Source organism: Arachis ipaensis, chromosome B6 (genome assembly GCF_059453495.1).
Source record: "Arachis ipaensis isolate K30076 ecotype BB chromosome B6, ASM5945349v1, whole genome shotgun sequence".
In the NCBI taxonomy this organism is placed as follows: domain Eukaryota; kingdom Viridiplantae; phylum Streptophyta; class Magnoliopsida; order Fabales; family Fabaceae; genus Arachis; species Arachis ipaensis.
The window spans coordinates 58,404,342-58,426,204 of record NC_142441.1 but is presented as its reverse complement, the minus strand read 5'-3'; the positions used below and the strand labels follow the sequence as shown (position 1 = coordinate 58,426,204).

Genomic DNA, 21,863 nt, shown 5'->3' with positions numbered 1-21,863 from the left:
CATATAGGGTGGGTTTGGGTGGGAAATTGATTTTGAATTTTGAAGGTAGGTGGTGTTTATGAGGTAGGTTTATAGGGAAGAGTGGATGGATGTGAGTGGTGAAGTGGTGATAGGGAAGAGAGATTGAGGTGATTGGTGAATAGTTTTGGGGAAGAGTGTTTATGGGATTGTGTGAAAGAGGGGTGAGAAGAAGTGAGTGGAGGTAGGTGGGAATCCTGTGGGGTCCACAGATCCTGAGGTGATCCTGTGGGGTCCACAGATCCTTAGGTGTTCAAGGATGTACAACCTTGCACCAAATTAGGCATGCAAAATGCCCTTGCACACAACTCTGGGCGTTCAGCGCCAGATTGGTGCTTGTTTTGGGCATTGAACGCCCATTTGTTGCCCATTTCTGGCGTTGAACGCCAGAACCATGCTTGTTCTGGGCGTTCAGTGCCACTTCTTCTCCAGGGTGCATTTCTGGCGTTCAAACGCCCAGATGCTGCCCATTTCTGGCGTTCAGCGCCAGAACCATGCTCTGTTCTGGCGTTGAACACCCAAAACATGCTTCTTACTGGCGTTTAAACGCCAGTAAGGTCTTCCTCCAGGGTGTGATTTTTCTTCTGCTATTTTTGATTCCGTTCTCAAATTTTTGATTTATTTTGTGACTCCACATGATCATGTACCTATAAAGACATATAACTAATAAAAAAATAATTAAATAAAAATTGGGTTGCCTCCCAACAAGCGCTTCTTTAATGTCAATAGCTTGACAGTGGGCTCTCATGGAGCCTCACAAATGTGCAGAGCTTTGTTGAGACCTCCCAACACCAAACTTAGAGTTTGGATATGGGGGTTTGACACCAAAGTTAGAGTTTGGTTGTGGCCTCCCAACACCAAACTTAGAATCTGACTGTGGGGGCTTTGTTTGACTCTGCTTTGAGAAAAGCTTTTTATGCTTCCTCTCCATGGATGCAGAGAGAGATCCTTGAGTTGTAAACACAAGGTTGTCCTCATTTATTTGAAGGATCAATTCTCCTCTGTCCACATCAATCACAGCTCTTGCTGTGGCTAGGAAGGGTCTTCCAAGGATGATGAATTCAACCTCATACTTCCTAGTATCCAGGACTATGAAATCAGCAGGGATGTAAAGGCCTTCAACCTTTACTAACACGTCCTCTACATGTCCATAAGCTTATTTTCTTGAATTGTCTGCCATCTCTAATGAGATTTTAGCAGCTTGCACCCCATAGATTCCCAGTTTCTCTATTATAGAGAGGGGCATGAGGTTTATCCCTGACCCAAGGTCACATAGAGCCTTTTCAAAGATCATGGTGCCTATGGTACAAGGTATTAGGAACTTCCCAGGATCCTGTTTCTTCTGAGGCAATGTCAGTTGATCCAGATCACTTAGTTCATTAGTGAACAAGGGAGGTTCATCTTCCCAAGTCTCAACACCAAATAATTTGGCATTCAGCTTCATGATTGCACCAAGGTATTTGGTAACTTGCTCTTCAGTAACATCCTCATTCTCTTCAGAAGAGGAATACTCATCAGAGCTCATGAATGGCATAAGGAGGTTCAATGGAATCTCTATAGTCTCTAGATGAGTCTCAGATTCCTTTGGTTCCTCAAAGGGAAGCTCCTTATTGATCACTGGACGTCCTAGGAGGTCTTCCTCCTTGGGATTCACGTCCTCTCCTTCCTTCACAGGTTCGGCCATGGTAATTAATTCAATGGCCTTGCACTCTCCTTTTGGATTCTCTTCTGTATTGCTTGGGAGAGTACTAGGAGGGATTTCAGTGATCCTTTTACTCAGCTGGCCCACTTGTGCCTCCAAATTTCTAATGGATGACCTTGTTTCATTCATGAAACTTACAGTGGCCTTAGATAGATCATAGACTAAGTTTTCTAAATTAGAGATATTTTGTTCAGAGTTCTTTGTCTGTTGCTGAGTGGATGATGGAAAAGGCTTGCTATTGCTAAACCTGTTTCTTCCACCATTATTAAAGCCTTGTTGAGGCTTTTGTTGATCCTTCCATGAGAGATTTGGGTGATTTCTCCATGAGGGATTATAGGTGTTTCCATATGGTTCACCCATGTAATTCACCTCTGCTATTGCAGGGTTTTCAGGATCATAAGCTTCTTCTCCAGAAGATGCCTCTTGAGTACTGTTGGATGCAGCTTGCATTCCATTCAGATTCTTAGAAATCATATTGACTTGCTGAGTCAATATTTTATTCTGAGCCAGTATGGCATTCAGAGTATCAATTTCAAGAACTCCCTTCTTCATAGGCGTCCCATTATTCACAGGATTCCTCTCAGAAGTGTACATGAACTGGTTATTAGCAACCATGTCAATGAGTTCTTGAGCTTCTGCAGGCATTTTCTTTAGGTGAATGGATCCACCTGCAGAGGTGTCCAATGACATTTTAGCTAATTCAGACAGACCATCATAGAATATATCCAGGATGGTCCATTCTGAAAGCATGTCAGAAGGACACTTTTTTGTCAGTCCTTTGTATCTCTCCCAAGCTTCATAGAGGGATTCGCCTTCTTTCTGTCTGAAGGTCTGAACATCCACTCTAAGCTTACTCAGCTTTTGAGGAGGAAAGAACTTGGCTAAGAAAGCCATGACCAGCTTATCCCAAGAGTTCAGGCTATCCTTAGGTTGAGAGTCAAACCATACTCTAGCTCTGTCTCTTACAGCAAAAGGGAAAAGCATGAGCCTGTAGACTTCAGGATCTACTCCATTAGTCTTAACAGTATCACATATCTGCAAGAATTCAGTTAAGAACTGAAAAGGATCTTCAGATGGAAGTCCATGAAACTTGCAGTTCTGCTGCATCAGAGAAACTAGCTGAGGTTTCAGCTCAAAGTTATTTGTTCCAATGGCAGGAATGGAGATGCTTCTTCAATGTAAATTGGAATTAGGTGCAGTAAAGTCTCCAAGCATTCTCCTTGCATTATTATTATTTTCGGCTGCCATCTCCTCTTCCTGTTCGAAAATTTCTAAAAGGTTCTCTCTCGATTGTTGTAATTTAGCTTCTCTTAGTTTTCTCTTCAGAGTCCTTTCATGTTCTGGATCTGCTTCAACAAGAATATTCTTGTCCTTGCTCCTGCTCATATAACAAAGAAGAGGGCACAGAAAAAATAATAATAATAATAATAGGGATCCTTTATACCACAGTATAGAAGTCCCTGTGTGAGTGGAAGAAAGGAAGGGGACAAAGAATGTAATGTAAGGAAAGAAACACAAAGGTGAGGAGAGCAGAGATGTGAGATGAAGAGAAGTGTTAGTAGATGAATAAATAATTAGAAGGAGATGAGGGAGAAGGATTTTCGAAAATTATTTTTGAAAAAGGGTTAGTGATTTTTGAAAATAGTTTTTGAAAAAGGTTAGTAATTTTCGAAATTTTAAAATCAAAAGTTAAAATAATTAGTTAATTTAAAAAGAAATTTTGAAAAAGAGGAGAGATATTTTCGAAAATTAGAGAGAGAGAGTTAGTTAGGTAGTTTTGAAAAAGATAAGAAACAAACAAAAAGTTAGTTAGTTAGTTGAAAGAAATTTTGAAAAGATAAGAAGTTAGGAAGTTAGAAAAGATATTTTGAAATCAAATTTTTGAAAAAGATAAGATAAGAAGATATTTTTGAAAAGATATGATTGAAATTAGTTTTTTAAAAAAAAAGATTTGATTTTTAAAATCACAATTAATGACTTGATTCACAAGAAATCACAAGATATGATTCTAGAACTCAAAGTTTGAATCTTTCTTAACAAGCAAGTAACAAACTTGAAATTTTTGAATCAAAACATTAATTGATGATGTTATTTTCGAAAAGTATGAGGTAAAATTAAGAAAAAGATTTTTGAAAAATATTTTTGAAATTTTCAAAAATAACTAAGAAAATTGAAAAGGATTTGATTTTTGAAAAAGATTTTGAAAAAGATAGGATTTTAAATTGAAAATTTGATTTGACTCATAAAAACAACTAGATTTTAAAATTTTTTGAAAAAGTCAAATCTAATTTTCGAAATTTTAAGAGAGAAAAAGGGAAAGAAATTCCTTTTTTTTTTATGATGAGAGGGAAAAACATGAAAAAGATGCAATGCATGAAATTTTTAGATCAAAACAATGAATGCATGCAAGAATGCTATGGATGTCAAGATGAACACCAAGAACACTTTGAATGTCAAGGTGAACATCAAGAACTTATTTTTGAAAATTTTTATATGCAAAGAAAACATGCAAGACACCAAACTTAGAAATCTTTCATGTTTAGACTCTATGAATGCAAAAATGCACATGTAAAACAAGAAAAGACACAAAACATGAAAACATCAAGATCAAACAGGAAGACTTACCAAGAACAACTTGAAGATCATGAAGAACACTATGAATGCATGAATTTTTCGAACAATGCAAGATGAATATGCAATTGACACCAAACTTTCAACTTGACTCAAGACTCAAACAAGAAACATGAAATATTTTTTATTTTTATGATTTTATGATTTTTTTGTATTTTCTTTTAACTAAATTTTTTTTTTCGAAAATTATTTTGAAAAAGAAAAATAAGGATTCCACAATTTTTAATATGAATTCCAGGAATCTTGTACTTTTATTCTAAAGCTCCAATCAAAGGGTCAGGCATGGCTTAATAGCCAGCCAAGCTTTAGTATGTAACTCAGACATGACACGCCTGACATTCCCTACAGCCAGCCAGGCTTCAACATGCCTCGTGAAACACTAGAATTCATTCTTAAAAATTCTGAAGAAAAATATATTTTTGAAAACATTTTTATCTTAAATTTTTTTCGAAAACAAAGGAGAAATTTTTGAAAGATTTTTTTTTTGAAAATTTTTTTAAAACTTTTTGAAAAGAAAACGAAAAGAAAGTTACCCAATCTGAGCAACAAGATGAACCGTCAATTGTCCAAACTCGAACAATCCCCGGCAACGGCGCCAAAAACTTGGTGTTGTTGCCGGATCAAAATTTGGCACTGATGTTACCGGACCAAAAGCTTGCCGAAAACTCGAACAATCCCCGGCAACGGCGCCAAAAACTTGGTGTTGTTGCCGGATCAAAATTTGGCACTGATGTTACCGGACCAAAAGCTTGCCGAAAACTGGAACAATCTCCGGCAACGACGCCAAAAACTTGGTGCACGAAATTGTGATCTCTGGTAATGGTTCCAAAAACTTGGTGCTCTAATCTCAATTTATAATTTGTCGCAACTTCGATACAACTAACCAGCAAGTGCACTGGGTCGTCCAAGTAATAAACCTTACGTGAGTAAGGGTCGATCCCACGGAGATTGTTGGTATGAAGCAAGCTATGGTCACCTTGTAAATCTCAGTCAGGCGGATAATAATTGATTATGGAGTTTTCGAAAATTATACTAATTAAACAGAAAATAGGGATAGAAACACTTATGTAATTCATTGGTGAGAATTTCAGATAAGCGTGTAGAGATGCTTTCGTTCCTCTGAATCTCTGCTTTCCCGCTGTCTTCATCCAATCAGTCTTACTCCTTTCCATGGCTGGCTTTATGCAAGGGCATCACCGTTGTCAATGGTTACATCCCCTCCTCTTGTGAAAATGGTCCAAATGCTCTGTCACAGCACGGCTAATCATCTGAGGTTCCCGATCATGCTGGAATAGGATTCACCCTCCTTTTGCGTCTGTCACTACGCCCAGCAATCGCGAGTTTGAAGCTTGTCACAGTTATTCAATCCCAGAATCCTACTCAGAATACCACAGACAAGGTTTAGACCTTCCGGATTCTCATGAATGCCGCCATCAATCTAGCTTACACCACGAAGATTCTGATTAAGAAATCTAACAGATAATCATTCAATCGAAGGTAGAACGGAAGTGGTTGTCAGGAATGCGTTCATGGGGAATGATGATGATTGTCACGTTCATCACATTCAGGTTGAAGTGCAAATGACACTACAAGAAAAACACCCATTCAAGTACACTTGAAAAGTGTAGCCAAAAACGAAAAAAAGTGATGCCTTAGGAAAAGGCTACGTTTTTTAGGCTTCGGAGACACTTTTGTAGGCGATCCCTATACTAGTGTTGCCTATTCTCAAAGGCTACGCTTTTCTGTATCAAAGGCTACGCTTCTGGCCTTTGAGAATAGGGTACGCTTTTTAAGTGATGCTATTCAGGACCTAAGGCTACGCTTTTCAGCACTAATAGTTACCGTAATTCTAAAGAATAGGCTACACTTTCAGGGCTACTGCATCACTTTATAAATGTAGCAAATAGTATACCTATAGCTACTTTATATAAGTGTAGCCTTTTGTCCCTCATTTTTTTTAAATTTCTGTTTATATATATATATATATATATATATATATATATATATATAAACAGAAATTTCTAACAATTTTTTTTATTTAAACTCTAATATTTGAGAATATAATTAAATATATAATCCTGTATTTTTAATTAAACTAGTTAATTATTTAAAAAATAAAAATGAATACATATATAATAATACCATACAATAATCTTTAAATAATAAAAATTATATTGAAACAAAATATAATTATACAATGAACCAAAAATATTGGGATGATCATAATTTTGAGTATTCATACATCTCAAACTAGAATAAGTATAGTCATATAATGCACTTAGAGTTTACTGCTAATAAACTAGGAAAAACCAAAATATTATATCATATAAATGTATCTTAGCTTCTAATAAAAGATATCATCATCAACCATACATCTTTCAATTTCCATCTTTGTCAATAAACCATTATGATCAGCATCTCAATCTTCACTCGCATCTTCAGAATTATCCTGCATAATTATATAGAAAAATAATTATAATTTGAAAAAGTACAAGAAAAAAGTAATTAACATATTAATAACATATACAATATCCGAGCGGCATAGGATAATTGAAACTACTCTTCTTTTCATTTCACCAAAAACATAAAATAAGAAACAAAACCATACTATGTTTGAATAAATAATTAAATAAACCAAAGTCTTTTGTTTTAAAATAACAATCATATTCAGGGAATACTATAAATCACCATAAAGGACATAACTAAAAAACGGAGTAACACGACTTCATACTAAATGGGAACTAAAATCAGAAACTCAAGTGCATTGTACAAGTGACAAGCAGTGCATAATAACATTTTTCTTCCTTTTTTATTTTTACATTATAAGAAGCTCAAACTTTACATGAAATTACATAATGAAAAAATAAAACCAGAAAAATCAGAAAAACCAGAAAAATTACAACTTCCACCTTGATAACAATAATAATAAAATTACATAATGAAAAAATAAAACCAAAAAGCCCAAATCACAGCTTTCATCTTCTTCAATTTCAGTTCAAATTAAAAAGATTTGGCATCCTCCTAAGTTCTAACAAATAAAAATTTTAAACTTAACAGTAGATATTCAGAATCCTAATTAACAATTAACAATATAGAAACAAATATTAGGGAATAAAAAAAAAACTAGTCATACCATATTTATGTTTGGAATATGTGTTGATCCATGAGCGCTATTTGCATCAATTGGAGAGTGTTGGGCATCTTGTAACAAAGCTTCAATTTCTTCTGGCCTCATTCCAGATTCAGATCGCTGAACTAGTAACTTAATCATGTTTCGCAATCCATGAAGGTCAGCCTCTTGGTGCTGCTGTTTGGCCTTCATGTCTCCAAGTTCAGCCTTCAAAGATGTGACTTCCTCTTGGTGTTGTTGCTTGAGTTCAGAAATTTCTGCATGCTTTTTTAAGTCACTTCGTGTAACAGATCTTCCATAGCACCTAACCTGACCTGGTTGTTCTTTTCCAAATAAAGACTCAAAAGCTTCCTCATCTGTTTCACCAGCAGCTTGGCGGTTTTGGAATTCATCCTAATTAAAAGAAACATTTGAAATAGAATTAATTACCGTATCCTAAATTTGACTTATAATCATTAGTAATTCAATGAACTCTCATACAATTGCATCTTGTGTTTCCTGATCAATTTCCTTCCTTTTCCGACTTGTTCGAGTAGCAAGGAACATTTCAAACCTTTTTGGTTCCTCATTTGTTTCCTTTGTCGCGCGCTACAAAATAAAGCCTTAAATAAGTAAGTCTATAACAACATAACCAAAATTAACTAAACAAATCCTAGCACAAATATTAAATAAGTATACCAGAGCCACTCGTACTCTTCCGAAATTGATTGGCCCCATGCGATGTGGAAACTTTTGCTGTTCTTTATGTTTCTTGTTTTTTTCACTTATAGACTATAATTGAATAAAAAGTTAGTATATAGAAACAGAGAAAAATATAATTAAATTTTGCTTCAGCAAACAAAACTACAGCAACCAGAATAGCAGCAGATATAATTGCACAAAATAGAATTGCAGAAAATAAAATTGCACAAAATAGAACTATAGAAAATAGAATTGCAGCAACTTAAAATTACAGCAAACAAAGTAGCCAAAAATAGAATTGTAAATACACAAATTCAGAAGTTCAGAATGGAACTGGCAGCAATATATTCGAAGAAAATTCAATTCAGTTCAAGAACCTACATCAGAATGGATATGTGTTTGTACAGCATGAGAGAGGACAGATTCCAACATTATCGATTGAATTTTCATTAATTTGCTTATGTCTTAACAAACAGTAATATATTTGCAATTAAAGTACCAACTATTTTACCTGGATTGTAGGATGACTCCAATAATAGATCAATTTTATGAATTGACTTTCTGGAACTTGTGTCGGTCGATTTTTCACCATATCTTCGATGGTATCAAAGGGAACAAAGTGCTTCTGCTTAATCTTTCCCTTGAACCGCTTCCAAGCATCCCGAATTGCTTGGATCACCCACTTTTCTCCACTATCTGGGAGGATAAACTTGGTCTGCATGATATCAACAGTGTTATACGCACCTTCCTATATTTAGAATAATCGAGATTTAATAATAATAGAAGAGTCTTACATTAACATAGTTCCACATGAATTTCTTAGCTTTAGGAGTTACAGCATGCCAGCTAGTGTATAAAAGACTCACAAATCTTTTATTCTACCAATTGTGCCTACGAAACTAGTTAAATTAGACACACTTTGATCGGTTGGTCCTACTGGCTGTCCAATATCAAAAATAACTTCTTCCCGCTGATCCATAGTTCTTGCATAAATCTCTTTGCAAGTTGTTTTTCCCCGGGTTTTCTTCTTCTTTGGCTCTCCTAGTTTCATGCATTAGGGGAAAATCAGGGAGTAATTAGTGATGCCAATTGAAAAATTAAGCATTATGATTTACAAAAAATATAAAAAATGATAGAAATATATTACCTTCGTCATCATCAATGTCCTCCATCACATGTGAATAATAATTTTCATCAAGTGGAAAGCTATCTCCCACATCATCACTTAGTTCAGAGCTTAGTCCGTCAATTTCTACATCTATCCCATTTTCTTTTAAAAATTCATCAATAGTTGTAGCCCTTACCCTTGGCTTGCTCTTTTCCTTTCTTGATCCCTCTTGCTCCAACATTAAATCTTCAGCTTGTGAGGTAGTGTTTGAACTCGGCAAAGTAGTGTCATGTTGCCTTTTTTGAGTTCTACCATGTGTGACTTGAATAATCTGCTGCTGCCTTTGATTGATTGTGGGCTGAGTAGAATTTGCACAACTCCGATCTTGGCTTACACTTGTTGGCACGCTATTATTCATATGATGAATTGCATCGAGCTTCCTTTTAAGTTCATTTGCACCCACCTTTGTAAGCTTAGAATTGTTCAAGCCTTGTGTTGACGGTTGATGTTGTACTTCATGCTTCTTCTTCTCAGCCATAGCCACAATCAAGTGATTCTTTCTTTTTTTATTTTCTGACTGTTGCGCAAGAATGCTTGGCTGTACTTCCAAGGTTTCAGGCGTGAAATTCATCCTTCTGTTGATTGTGTTGAGTGTGCTTTGTAAATGAGTAAAATCCAGCTTCTTTGACGTACAATTCTTCACTCCTTTGGTTGCACTCAACTCTTTTTGACTTTCGACTATATCCAACCTTGGCATAGTTTCCTCCTTGTCATTACGTGCTGCACCTTGCATCACATATTGCTTGCGTTCATCTACAATCTTTTGTCTCTTGGCTTCAAATTGTCGAAGCAAATTCTTACTTGATGTTGCTTTAAGATCAATAAATTCTTTATTCCTACACAAATAAATTAGTTAACTCGAGTTAATATAAGCAATAAAGTGACATATCCTATAAGAAACGCTAACAAAATGAGAAATTAAAACAAAAATATGACTTACAAATAAAAAGGTGCAGAAAACTTAGTTATACATATGTACATATTAAGCAATAAATTGCTTAGGCTGAGCCATCAGAATCAGAATCTCCAATGAAATCTGCCTCATATTTTTGGACAGAAGTCACTTGGGTAACCGTTTCAATAACTGTAGGTCATAGATCATTCCTCCCCAGAATAATTTCACCATCATCAGCTGGTATGGCAGGACTTGTTATATGCTCGTGTTGTTCACTATAGAAGGTTTGACGGGCCTCAGACTCAGATTCGTCATTTGTTTTGAATAAGTCTCTTGGGAGAGTTTCCATAACATAATGTTTGTTATGTTCGTATGGATCTTGCACATAAAAACACTGATGTGCTTGAGATGCTAGTATGAAAGGTTCATTCTGGTAGCATTTCTTATTGAAGTGAACAAATGTAAGACCATACTTGTCTCTCCTAGAATCATACCACTCACACCGAAACAATACAATCTTAAAACGCCCAAAATAATCTAACTCTACTATCTCAAATAACCTGCCATAATAAGCTACAGTGTCTTGAATTGGACTTTTATCTTTAGCACTTGCAAAGCTTGAAGTTAAAGCAATTAATGTGACACCACTATTTTGTGTTTTTCTCCTTGCCTCACGCTCCACAGTGTGAAACCTATATCCATTAATTATATATCCAGAAAATCTTCTTGCAATAGAGCTCGGACCTCGAGATAATTCTTTTAGCCAAACAGGCACATCTGGATCCCTCGCCCGAGTTTCAAACCACTGCGAGAAGGTTTTACTGTGAACTTTTGCTTTTCTCCATTTTGTTCCTCGCTGATTATTAACCTCATCCTCATGCTCTCTGTAGTTAATAATAGTTATGTTTGATCGGAAAAAATCTAAATGCACTTGATTTAGTGAATAAACATAAGTTATATTAAGTTACCTAACATAATCTGCGACTTCTTCACAATTGTATAATACATACACATGGGCTTGAGCAGCTGATATGTCATCGAGATTAATTGGTTCTCCATTTCCCACGCCTAACGAACGACCTTTGTTAGAAAACAACTTTGAAGGCAAAACTTCATCGTCATTAGAATCATCATCATTCCGAGGTCGCTTATTAAGTCTTGTTTGCACACCTCCATGCAAGTATCTTGAGCAGAAAGTTAAGCACTCTTCAGCCAGATATGCCTCTGCAATAGAACCTTCGGGGCGACTTTTGTTGCGTACATACGACTTTAATGTACACATGTACCTTTCTGGAGGATACATCCAACGAAACTGTACCGGACCACCCAATCTCACCTCATTTGCTAAATGAATGGGAAGATGAACCATTATGTCAAAAAAACTAGGGGGAAAGATCCTCTCAAGGTGGCATAATGTTTCCACAATCTCTAACTCCAGTCGATCTATCTCTTCCAGTGTGATTAACTTTTTGCATAAGCGACGAAAAAAGGAACTTAGTCGAATCAACGGAATGGCCACGTGATCAGGAAGGATGCTTTTAATCGGTATTGGTAGTAAGTAGTGTAACAAAAAATGAGCATCGTGGGTCTTATACCCAGAAATTTTTCTTTCTCCTAGATGTACACACCGTGATATATTCGAAGCACTACCATCAGGTAGTTTTGTTGTCTTCAAACACCACAAAAAATTGACTTCTCTGCAGCAGTCATAGAAAAGCATGCCTTTGCCAACTTTGTTCTCTTGCCATTATTCACCTCCTTTGGTTGAAGATTTTTCCAGATCCCCAAATCTTTTAAGTCATATCGAGCATTCAGATGATCCTTTGTCTTGCCTGGGATATCCAAAAGGGTTCCAATTATACTGTCAAATATGTTCTTCTCTATGTGCATGACATCTAAGTTGTGACGCAGTGGGTTCTTGTGCCAGTAAGGCAATTCAAAGAAAATTGATCTTTTTTTCCAATTCCATAAGAAACTATTTGATGTACTTTGCTTCTTCCCGAAAATATTCTCAACATTTTGTAGCATCTCAAAAATTTTCGTTCCTTCTATAACAGGTGGAGGGGGTCTTAATTCTTGCTTCCCATTAAAAGACCTTGTATTGGTTCTCCATGGATGATCCATGGGTAAAAAGACACGATGGTCCATATAAACTGTCTTCCGACTATGTTTTAGTTGTAGAGAAGAGGTATTTTTGTTGCAACAAGGGCAAGCCAATCTTCCCTTTGTACTCTACCCAGACAATATAGCATACGCAGGAAAATCATTGATTGTCCACAAAAGAGCTGCTCGCATTTGAAAGGTCTCATTCTTTGATGCATCATAAGTTTCCACCCCTATTTCCCACAACAACTTCAAGTCTTCTATCAATGGTTGTAGATACACGTCAATATCTTTGCCAGGTGATTGTGGCCCAGGAATAAGCAAAGAAAGCATACAATATTCAGGTTTCATGCACATCCACGGGGGCAAGTTGTATACCATCAACATTACGGGCCACGTGCTCCACGAAATATTCATGCTACGAAATGGGTTGAACCCATCACTTGACAAGCCTAGTCTAATATTGCGTGATTCTTTTGCAAAATCTTCATTCATTTCATCAAAGTTCTTCCATGCCAGGCCATCAGCAGGATGCTTTAACGTCTCATCTTTAACGCGCTCCTCATCATGCCACCTCAGACTAACTGCCGTTTTTGAGCACATAAATAATCTCTGAAGTCTTGGAATTATAGGAAAGTATCTCAGCGTCTTTGCAGGAATAGGACGACCTTTCTTGTGAGGTTGGTTCTCGCTATTATCACTAGAATTTTCAGTATATCGAGATGTTCCACACACACGACATTGTGTTTCATCCTTTAGTTCTTACCTATACAGGAGGCAATCATTAGGACAAGCATCGATTTTTTTATAATCCAGACCTAAATCTCTTATCATAGCCTTCGTCTTATGGAAAGATGGAGGTATGTTAATTTCAGGCATTGCCTCTTTCAATAGCTTAAGAAGGGAAGTGAAGGAGGCATTGCTCCAACCGTGCAAACACTTTAACAAGTACAGGCGGATGGTAAAAGATAATGTAAAAAATTTCTTGCAGCCCGGGTATAACTCTTGACTTGCCCCATCTATTAAATTATAAAACTTTTTAGCCTCTTCATTTGGACCTACAGTAACACCCTCAGCATGATCTCCAAATGCATCATTAAGCAGTCCTTCGATGTCATCGCGTGCACCTTCATCATCCGTGTCATCATCAACCACCATCGGGATTGTCCATTCCCCGTGATTAATCCATGTTCTATATCCCTTAACAAATCTGTCGGCTACTAAATGGTCAAATACCACATCTCTTCTATACCACTCAATGTTACAACACCTCTTACAAGGACATTGAATTTGTTGTCCGTCCGGTTCTCCCTCAGAGTATGCAAACTCTAAGAAACTAATAACACCATTGATATACTCTTTGCTATACCTCGGTAGATCCATCCAATCCTTCGGCATATCACAAAACCTAATCGATAATTATTAAATTTTTTTACAGGAAAATTTATAAGGGGTCGCAAAGTGAAGATAACAAGAGTAGAGGAGGAAGGGTGTTATGAAATATAAGGGGCATGGGCTATGAAACGGACTTTCATAGCTTTGTAGTTAGGTTAGGAAATAGTTCCTAGTCTTAGAAGTAATTCTCTAAATATTTTACTAGAAACTCGCTGAAGCAAAACAAATTAAGGAAAACAAAGAATTTATAGTACATAAATAATAAGTTAAATTGTAAATTCATAACTAATAAAGCAATCAAGGTGGAGCTACACATGAATTAATAGCATAATAATAAAGTGAAAAGAAAAAGTATGCATTGTACCTTGCCATGACACGATCAACGTTTTGACAAAATCCACTTGGGAGCTTTAACCAAAAACTTTAATCTGTTTGTTACCAAGTAAAATTCTAAGAGATTAGACTATAATCATATTTAGTCTAGATTTATTTTCATAAATTCTAAACTAATATAATTAAAATAAAAGGAAAAAAATAAAAAATCTCAATTCAGGTCAGTAACTTATTTGGAAAATAAAAGCAATCTGATAACTGCCCAAAATTCAATTCTAAAGCATGAGTAACTGAGTAACTGAAAATAAAAGGAAGAAATCTTGATAATATTTTTAATGATGTGAAATTTTATCTAATTATAAAGAATTACTCATTTTTATTTTGTTAGCTAAATGTTGGTTAGATTTTAATAAAAATACTGATTTTCTAAATTTTCTCTAAAAATAAAATAGTTAAAATTTATTAAATATTATATATTTACTTTTTATAATAAATTATGCATAATATAATAGGCATAGTAGTATTCACTTTATTTTATAAATCATAATTGAATGAAACATATTCAAAATAATATCGATCATGATATAATTTAGTTACAACTGAATTAAAATGGACGAATCAATAATCATAACAAAATAAGAACTTCACTTATATTGGCTTCAGCAATAAAAAATATTTATCCACACCTTGTGTTTTCAATAATCCATTGAGGTGAATAGTTCAACCGTTGAAGGAGGAACGAAATTAAATTCAGTCAAACGAATTATATTCAAGGGAGTTTAATCACGCAGAAAATTACCATCTACAAATCTAATATGTATTTTAAAATTTTTTAAATAAAATACAAAAGGAATTGCAGCAAAAGGAAGCAAATCCAAATGATAGAATGAGCACCCAAAAAAGAAAAGGATAGAATAGAATGGGCCATTACTAGTTGCAGACAACCCATCAGACATAGATTTCCGTAGTTGCATGGGCCATTTCTTCATCTCAGATCCACCAACTGAATAAATCGCTTTCTGCCACTCTGAAAAAATAACAAAATAACAATGCATAAATAAAGCTAGTCATATGAAGAAGTGAACAAGTCCAATCAGCAATATTTAGCATCAATTGACCACTCTATCTCATATAGTCTCATATAGTTGGAATAATGACTACAATTTTCAATTTATGATTGTATGCAAATGTATGCTTGCTGTTGGATGTAAAATCATTCATGTTTCTATACCAACAGCTTAACCATTTAAGAGAGAAGATATATGACAGCATATGTCCAAATGGTTTATAATTTATTAAATGTTGCCCCAAGCTCCTTAATAAATTTCGAAATCTAAGAAAATAAAGAGGTGGATGGTCCTATGCATTGTTCACACTTCAAGTCCAATGGCTTCTTGCGTGAGGGTGTTGATATAAAATCACTCACATTCCACTACCTGACAGCTTAAACCTCTTGATGTGGTTCATAATATTAACAACACATGCTTGTCACATACAGCCACAAATTATGGTAAAAAATTTTATTCATAGCAAGACCTATGGCCTTTCAATTCCCCAATAATCAATTATAAAGTAATATTAAAGAATACAAAATGCTAGGCTGTTCGTTGTGTCCATTTAGAAAACACACAAGCTAATTTTAGAAGTCAAGTACATCCATGTATCTTTATAATTGCTTCAAGAAACCTTGTACTCTTTTGATATTGGCTCATAAGGCCTAAAATCTATATATGCACTACCAAAAATGGCAGACGAAGAGATAAGAATTTTACCTAACTAAAATCAGAACTCTCTCAAATTTTAGAACAATTCAGTGGCCATAGAACTAGCTAAATTAAAAGAGATGTCCTAAATGGTGAAGATAAAGGAGAAAACAAGGAGAGTACATTTGATCTTGAGAAACACATTGATGCATATCTACTAGTCAAGTAGCTGATTTTCAGTCTATTTTCAATTTCAGTTTATCGATTGTATCTTTAGTGTTTTTACTACAGAATGCATTATTATCTTAATCTCTTTGCTTGTTAGAATCTTCTTCCCTATCTGTACAGCCGGCACATTTCAGTTCTTACTGTTGTTGGTTATTTAACCTTATTTATGAAGAATATAATGTTTTAAAGAACTGTTTTCTTTATGAGCATTTATCAAAAAATCTTATATCACACCAAGGCACGAAAGCTTTAAAGGAATGCTTGTTTCTGTTTTTACTAAGCTTCTAGTTTAGGTTTCAGGAACATTACCTGAGATGGATGAAACATTTTTCAAAATAATTGTTCTTGTGATTGCTTCGTCTTGCTAACCCCACCTTAGCTTTATTCTTGTTCTTGTTCTTGTGATTACTTCCTACAATCTTAGCTCTTAATGATGGTCCTCTCCTGTCATCAGTTTCTGAACATTTGGTAACAAGAGTCCAAGAGTATCAATCATCATAGAAGTTATAATAAAATTCTTAAAAGGAGAAATGAGGGTACGAGAGTTCACTCACGCCGCAAATGGTCACCAAACCCCCAAATTGAAAACCCTAAAGTCGGAATCATAACCCTCTGAAATTTTAGAACAAAATGGGCGTGAGTAGATACCTTCTCCACCACGATGGTGAGCGACGGGATCAGAGGATGATGCTGACAACCGATGTGAGCACACCGCGAAGACGACTGATGGTGAGCGACGGGATCAGAGGAGCGGTGAGCGACGGCAACAGAGGAGCGGTGAGCGACGGGATCAGAGGAGCGGTGAGTGTGGAAGAGGAGTGCCAACACCGATGGTTCACGAGTGCATGGTGCGACGGCAGAACTGAGGAGTGTTGGTGGTGACTGGTGATGAGGACTGAGGAGTTGGGGTTCTCGAGTGAAATAATTCTGAAGTTACTTTTGTGTTGGTGAAAGTGAAAAAAAAATTAGTAAGTGTTGAGGGATTTAGTAGTCTTACATGGATTAGGCAGCATTTTAGAATCGCACCCAAAACATAATAAATGGGTTACTTTTTAGAAGCGTTTCCTTTGGTGTAAAAAGTGTCTCCATAGCTATTCAGATATGGCTACACTTTATAAGTGATGTTTAAAATATCTAAGGAGACACTTTTGGAGTGATGCCTCAATAGTGTTTCCTATTATCTTATAAAAGGGCACCCTGCAAAAAAGCGTAGCCTATTCTAGGAATAGGCTACGCTTTTCAAATGTAGCTTAAAAAAAGTGTGGCTGAATGGGTGTTTTTCTTGTAGTGTGAATATCTTAGAAGCGGAATAAGTTGAATTGAATAGAAAACAGTAGTACTTTGCATTAATCTTTGAGGAACAGCAGAGCTCCACACCTTAATCTATAGAGTGTAGAAACTCTACCATTAAAAATACATAAGTGAAAGGTCCAGGCATGGCCGAATGGCCAGCCCCCATGATCTAAGAACCAGGCGTCCAAAGATGTCTAATACAATAGTAAAAAGTCCTATTTATAATAAACTAGCTACTAGGGTTTACAGAAGTAAGTAATTGATGCATAAATCCACTTCCGGGGCCCACTTGGTGTGTGCTTGGGCTGAGTTTGAATGTTACACGTGCAGAGGCTCTTTCTGGAGTTGAACGCCAGGTTGTAACGTATTTCTGGCGTTCAACTCTGGTTTGTGACGTGTTTCTGGCGTTTAACTCCAGACAGCAGCGTAGAACTGGCGTTCAACGCCCTTTTACGTCGTCTAAACTCGTTCAAAGTATAGACTATTATATATTGCTGGAAAGCCCGGGATGTCTACTTTCCAACGCAATTGGAAGCGCGCCATTTTGAGTTCTGTAGCTCCAGAAAATCCACTTTGAGTGCAGGGAGGTCAGGATCCAACAGCATCAGCAGTCCTTCTTCAACCTCTGAATCTGATTTTTGCTCAAGTCCCTCAATTTCAGCCAGAAAATACCTGAAATCACAGAAAAACACACAAACTCATATTAAAGTCCAGAAATGTGAATTTAACATAAAAACTAATGAAAACATCCCTAAAAGTAACTAGATTCTACTAAAAACATACTAAAAATAATGCCAAAAAGCGTATAAATTATCCGCTCATCAAGATCCAAGTATGAATAGCTTTTTTTCCAAGATAACTACCCAATTGGATGAAGATTGAAAGCTTTCTAGTAAAATCAAGAGAAAAGATAGAAGAAGAGTAATGAAAATTAGTAATGATCCATCAAATTACAACAGAGCTTCCTAACCCAATGAAAGGGGTTTAGTTGTTCATGGCTCTTGAAATGGAAAACAAAGATGGAGAATACATCATGAAAACTAGAACTAGAAGTGCAGAGAAAGTAAATTATACAGAGAGTAGTTCTCAATTTCCCATCCCCCAAAAACTGCTTTCTAATTCAAAACTACCCCTATATATACTACTCTTCTGATCTTCTAGTTGGTTTTTCAAGTCTTGGATATGGGCCTTTGGATCTTGAGTTTGAAGCAGTTATACTTCTTCAGTGGGCTTAGCTTTACTTGCAGAGAGAAAGTGTGAAGTAGGCAGGGTGTTTAGCTCAGGACGTTAGTGGCGTTAACGTTAAGTGAGAGTGTGGGTTCGAGAACGTTAGTGGCAATCACCTTTTTTACTAACGTTCCTCACCCAGGGATGATCTACGTTAACTTCAATGTTAATGGCACCAACGTGACCACTAACGTTGCCTCTTGGTCCTTCGCACACGTTATTGGGGCTCACCTTTTCCAATAACGTTGAGAGTCCTCCCTCCGCCTACGTTAGAGTTCACGTTAACTTAGTTAACGTGGCTCTTAACGTAGGCTTGCCAATTCATCGAGAACATTAGTGACACTTACCTTTGTCAATAACGTTCCAAGGTGCTCCTACTTCCCACGTTAGAGTCCACGTTAACTAAGTTAACGTGGCTTCTAACGTGGTAATGATAGCCATCTCCAACGTTAGTGACAAAGGTGAGTGTCACTAACGTTGGCTCATCATCCTATCCTCAACGTTAACTTCCACGTTAACTAAGTTAACGTGGGAGTTAACGTGGCTCATAGTGGCTCATTGTGGCTCATTCCAACGTTAGTGACAAAGGTAAGTGTCACTAACGTTGGCGATCACTTGCTTTCTCCACGTTAGCTTCCATGTTAACTAAGTTAACGTGGCAACTAACGTGGCTCATTGTAGCTTGGCCAACGTTAGTGAAAAAGGTGAGTGTCACTAACGTTGGCTTCTCTTTTGCTTCCCAACGTTAGAGTCTACATTAACTGAGTTAACGTGACTCTTAACGTGGCCACTTATGAACTTGGTCCAACGTTAGTGACAAAGGTGAGTGTCACTAACGTTGGCCTTATTTCTTTCTTCCATGTTAGAGTCCACGTTAACTTAGTTAACGTGACTCTTAACGTGGGCTATGATGGCTTCGAGGACGTTATTGGCGATTACTTTTGTCATTAACGTTGCAAGCTAGCTCCCATTCCACGTTAGTGGTCACGTTAGTTAGACTAACGTGGCTGCCAACGTGGCTCTTTCTTGCTTCCTTTGTCCTGAAATCAAGCAATACAGTGCATCAAAGTTCTAATCCACATCATGAGACATGTATTATCCAATTTGTCATCTAATTCATGCAAAATTCTCATGAAATCATGTAAAGTGCTCAATGTATGCTTAACTCAAGATGTAAGTGAAATTCTACCCAAAACTTGCTTATTTCCTAAGAAAATGCATGAAACTACCCTAAAACACTAAAGAAAAGGTCAGTGAAATTGGCCAAAATGCCCTGGCATCAACGATGCATTCACTGCCTGATCTGAGCTTAGCCACATTTGATCCTGAAATTGAAAGAACTCTTTCACGTATTAGGCAAGCTCGGCATCAGTTAGCCTCTGAGAGTGGTGAAGTGGTTCTTGCCAATTCACCAGTCTTATCTGAGAGCGAATCTGAACCGCCATTTGAAGAAGAAACAAGCTCATCTACCACTGATTCAGTTGATTTACATGCAGGTAACATGGCAACACCCAGGAGGATTACTCTCCAGGAGGCAGGAGCCCCAGACTTTACTCTGCAACCGTATCAAGTGCATCACCCAAATCTGCCTGCAGATTTTGAACTGAAGTCTGCGCTAATCAACTTGATACCCAAGTTTCATGGCTTACCCGCTCAGGAGCCTATAAAGCACCTCAGGGATTTTCAGACAGCCTATTCTACTGTTCGGCATCATGGTGCAGATGAAACTTCTATTCTACTAATCGCTTTCCAGTTTTCTCTTGAAGGAAAGGCGAGGGAGTGGTATTACTCCCAACTTGAAACAACTGTTACCAACTGGGACACACTCAGGAGATAATTCTTGGAAAAATACTTTCCAGCTGAAGTTACAGACAGACTAAGGAAGGAGATTTCCTGCATCATCCAAGGTGAATCAAAAACCCTTTATGAGTACTGGGAGAGCTTCAAGAGTCTGCTGGATGCATGCCCCCACCACATGATTGATAAGTTGGTATTGATCAGCTACTTCACACAAGGAATGAAGCCTCAGGATAAGACCACGTTGGATGGTGCTAGTAATGGGTCTCTGAAAAAGTACAAGACACATGATGAGGCATGGAAACTGATTAGTGACATAGCTGAGTCCACTAGAAATCACAGGCACAAGAACAGCCACTTAAAGACTGTTGTAGAGGTTTCTTTTAGCATTGAGACTACTGCTCTCACACTGAGTATATGTGAGATGACCAACCTACTGAAGCAGATAAATCTGAATCAGCAACAATCTCAACCTCCTTCACCACAACATAGCCAACAACTGGTTCTTCAGAGAGTATGCAGAATGATTATAGTCACTACACTGATGAATGTCCACAGCTCCAACATGAGGACAACACCTTGGCAGCCACTCACAATTTCTGTGACCGCCCAAATCAAGGATATCATCAATAAGGCGACAACTATAACCAGAGTGGGAACTATAACCAAGGTTGGCAAGACCACTCCAACCAGGGGTGGAGAGATAATTCTAACTAGAACTGGAGGGACAACCATAATAGAGGAGGCAGAGACAACCAGGGAAATCAGTAGTGGAATAATAATAATAATCAGAATAACCGGTATCAGCAAAACCAGAACCAGCCTTACAGAGCACCTCATCTAAGGCAATCTCAAGGATCTCAGCACAACCAATAGCAGGCCCCTCAGATCACCTATCCCCCTTTTTCTTCTCATGATGAACTACTTCAGTCTATTGAGCAAAGGCAAAAGGCCATGGAGAGCTCGCTTAGCTCCACCTTAAACGGTCTGACCTCTGCTGTACAAGCTCTTGCCTCACAGATTGGATCAATAAATAACTCCAATAACCAGCCTTCAAACTCCAGTGAAATTCCTTCTCAACCATTACCCAACCCCAAAGGTGGCATCAATGCCATCACTTTGAGATCCAGAACTACACTGCAAGAGAGGAAGTTAAAGAAGAAGATGAAGTGCAAGACTTGGTTGAAGAAGAAGTAGCTCACCACAAGAATGGAGCACCAAGGAACGCAGAAGCTGCAAGAGACACAGAAGCTGTAGGAGATGCCATCCATATCCCATTTCCACAACTTGCAAAGAAGTCCATAAAGCAGATGGAACTTGATCCCAAAATGGTAGAAATCTTCAAAAAGGTTGAGGTAACTGTTCCTCTTTTTGATGTTATTCAGCAAGTACCTAAATATGCAAAATTCCTAAAAGATTTGTGCATACATAAGGACAAGATTAATGAATTAGAAACTATTCCTTTAGGTAGTTCCATATCTACTTTAATGGGGGGCATACCTGAAAATTGTAGTGACCCAGGTCCATGCATGGTTAACTGTACAATTAGGGGTGTAATA

At 37.0% G+C, this 21,863-nt stretch overlaps 2 protein-coding genes, 1 non-coding gene and 1 pseudogene across 3 annotated transcripts; 1 reads left to right on the top strand and 3 right to left on the bottom strand.

The window, feature by feature from the left end:
* Positions 1-2,464: 2,464 nt before the first annotated feature.
* On the top strand, positions 2,465-2,572 carry LOC148555720 (small nucleolar RNA R71). Its single transcript, XR_015887189.1, has one exon. It is a non-coding gene; the product is annotated as a small nucleolar RNA R71 (small nucleolar RNA).
* Positions 2,573-6,520: 3,948 nt separating this feature from the next.
* Positions 6,521-8,904, bottom strand: LOC107648732 (uncharacterized). Its single transcript, XM_088491697.1, has 4 exons — positions 8,674-8,904; positions 7,962-8,069; positions 7,485-7,874; positions 6,521-6,800 (listed from the first exon to the last, which is right to left on the bottom strand). Exons 1-4 carry the CDS (start codon positions 8,881-8,883, stop codon positions 6,771-6,773), a joined length of 738 nt encoding a protein of 245 aa, XP_088347823.1. The 5' UTR covers positions 8,884-8,904; the 3' UTR covers positions 6,521-6,770.
* Positions 8,905-9,024: 120 nt separating this feature from the next.
* Positions 9,025-9,808, bottom strand: LOC148555719 (uncharacterized). The gene is made up of 2 exons (XM_088490673.1): positions 9,310-9,808; positions 9,025-9,203 (listed from the first exon to the last, which is right to left on the bottom strand). Exons 1-2 carry the CDS (start codon positions 9,806-9,808, stop codon positions 9,025-9,027), a joined length of 678 nt encoding a protein of 225 aa, XP_088346799.1.
* A 2,649-nt stretch (positions 9,809-12,457) lies between these two features.
* On the bottom strand, positions 12,458-13,732 carry LOC110263331 (uncharacterized; annotated as a pseudogene).
* Positions 13,733-21,863: the final 8,131 nt, after the last annotated feature.

What these genes read in the sequence shown, in the direction of transcription:
- LOC107648732 (XM_088491697.1), bottom strand. Translation starts at nt 8,883, where the DNA reads ATGCAGACCAAGTTTATCCTCCCAGATAGTGGAGAAAAGTGGGTGATC. An exon ending in AGGAAACACAAGATGCAATT is followed by an intron (nt 7,875 to 7,961) that starts GTATGAGAGTTC and finishes TCTTTTAATTAG; the next exon opens with GATGAATTCCAAAACCGCCA. An exon ending in ATATTCCAAACATAAATATG is followed by an intron (nt 6,801 to 7,484) that starts GTATGACTAGTT and finishes ATAATTATGCAG; the next exon opens with GATAATTCTGAAGATGCGAG.
- LOC148555719 (XM_088490673.1), bottom strand. Translation starts at nt 9,808, where the DNA reads ATGGCTGAGAAGAAGAAGCATGAAGTACAACATCAACCGTCAACACAA. An exon ending in GGACATTGATGATGACGAAG is followed by an intron (nt 9,204 to 9,309) that starts GTAATATATTTC and finishes GCATGAAACTAG; the next exon opens with GAGAGCCAAAGAAGAAGAAA.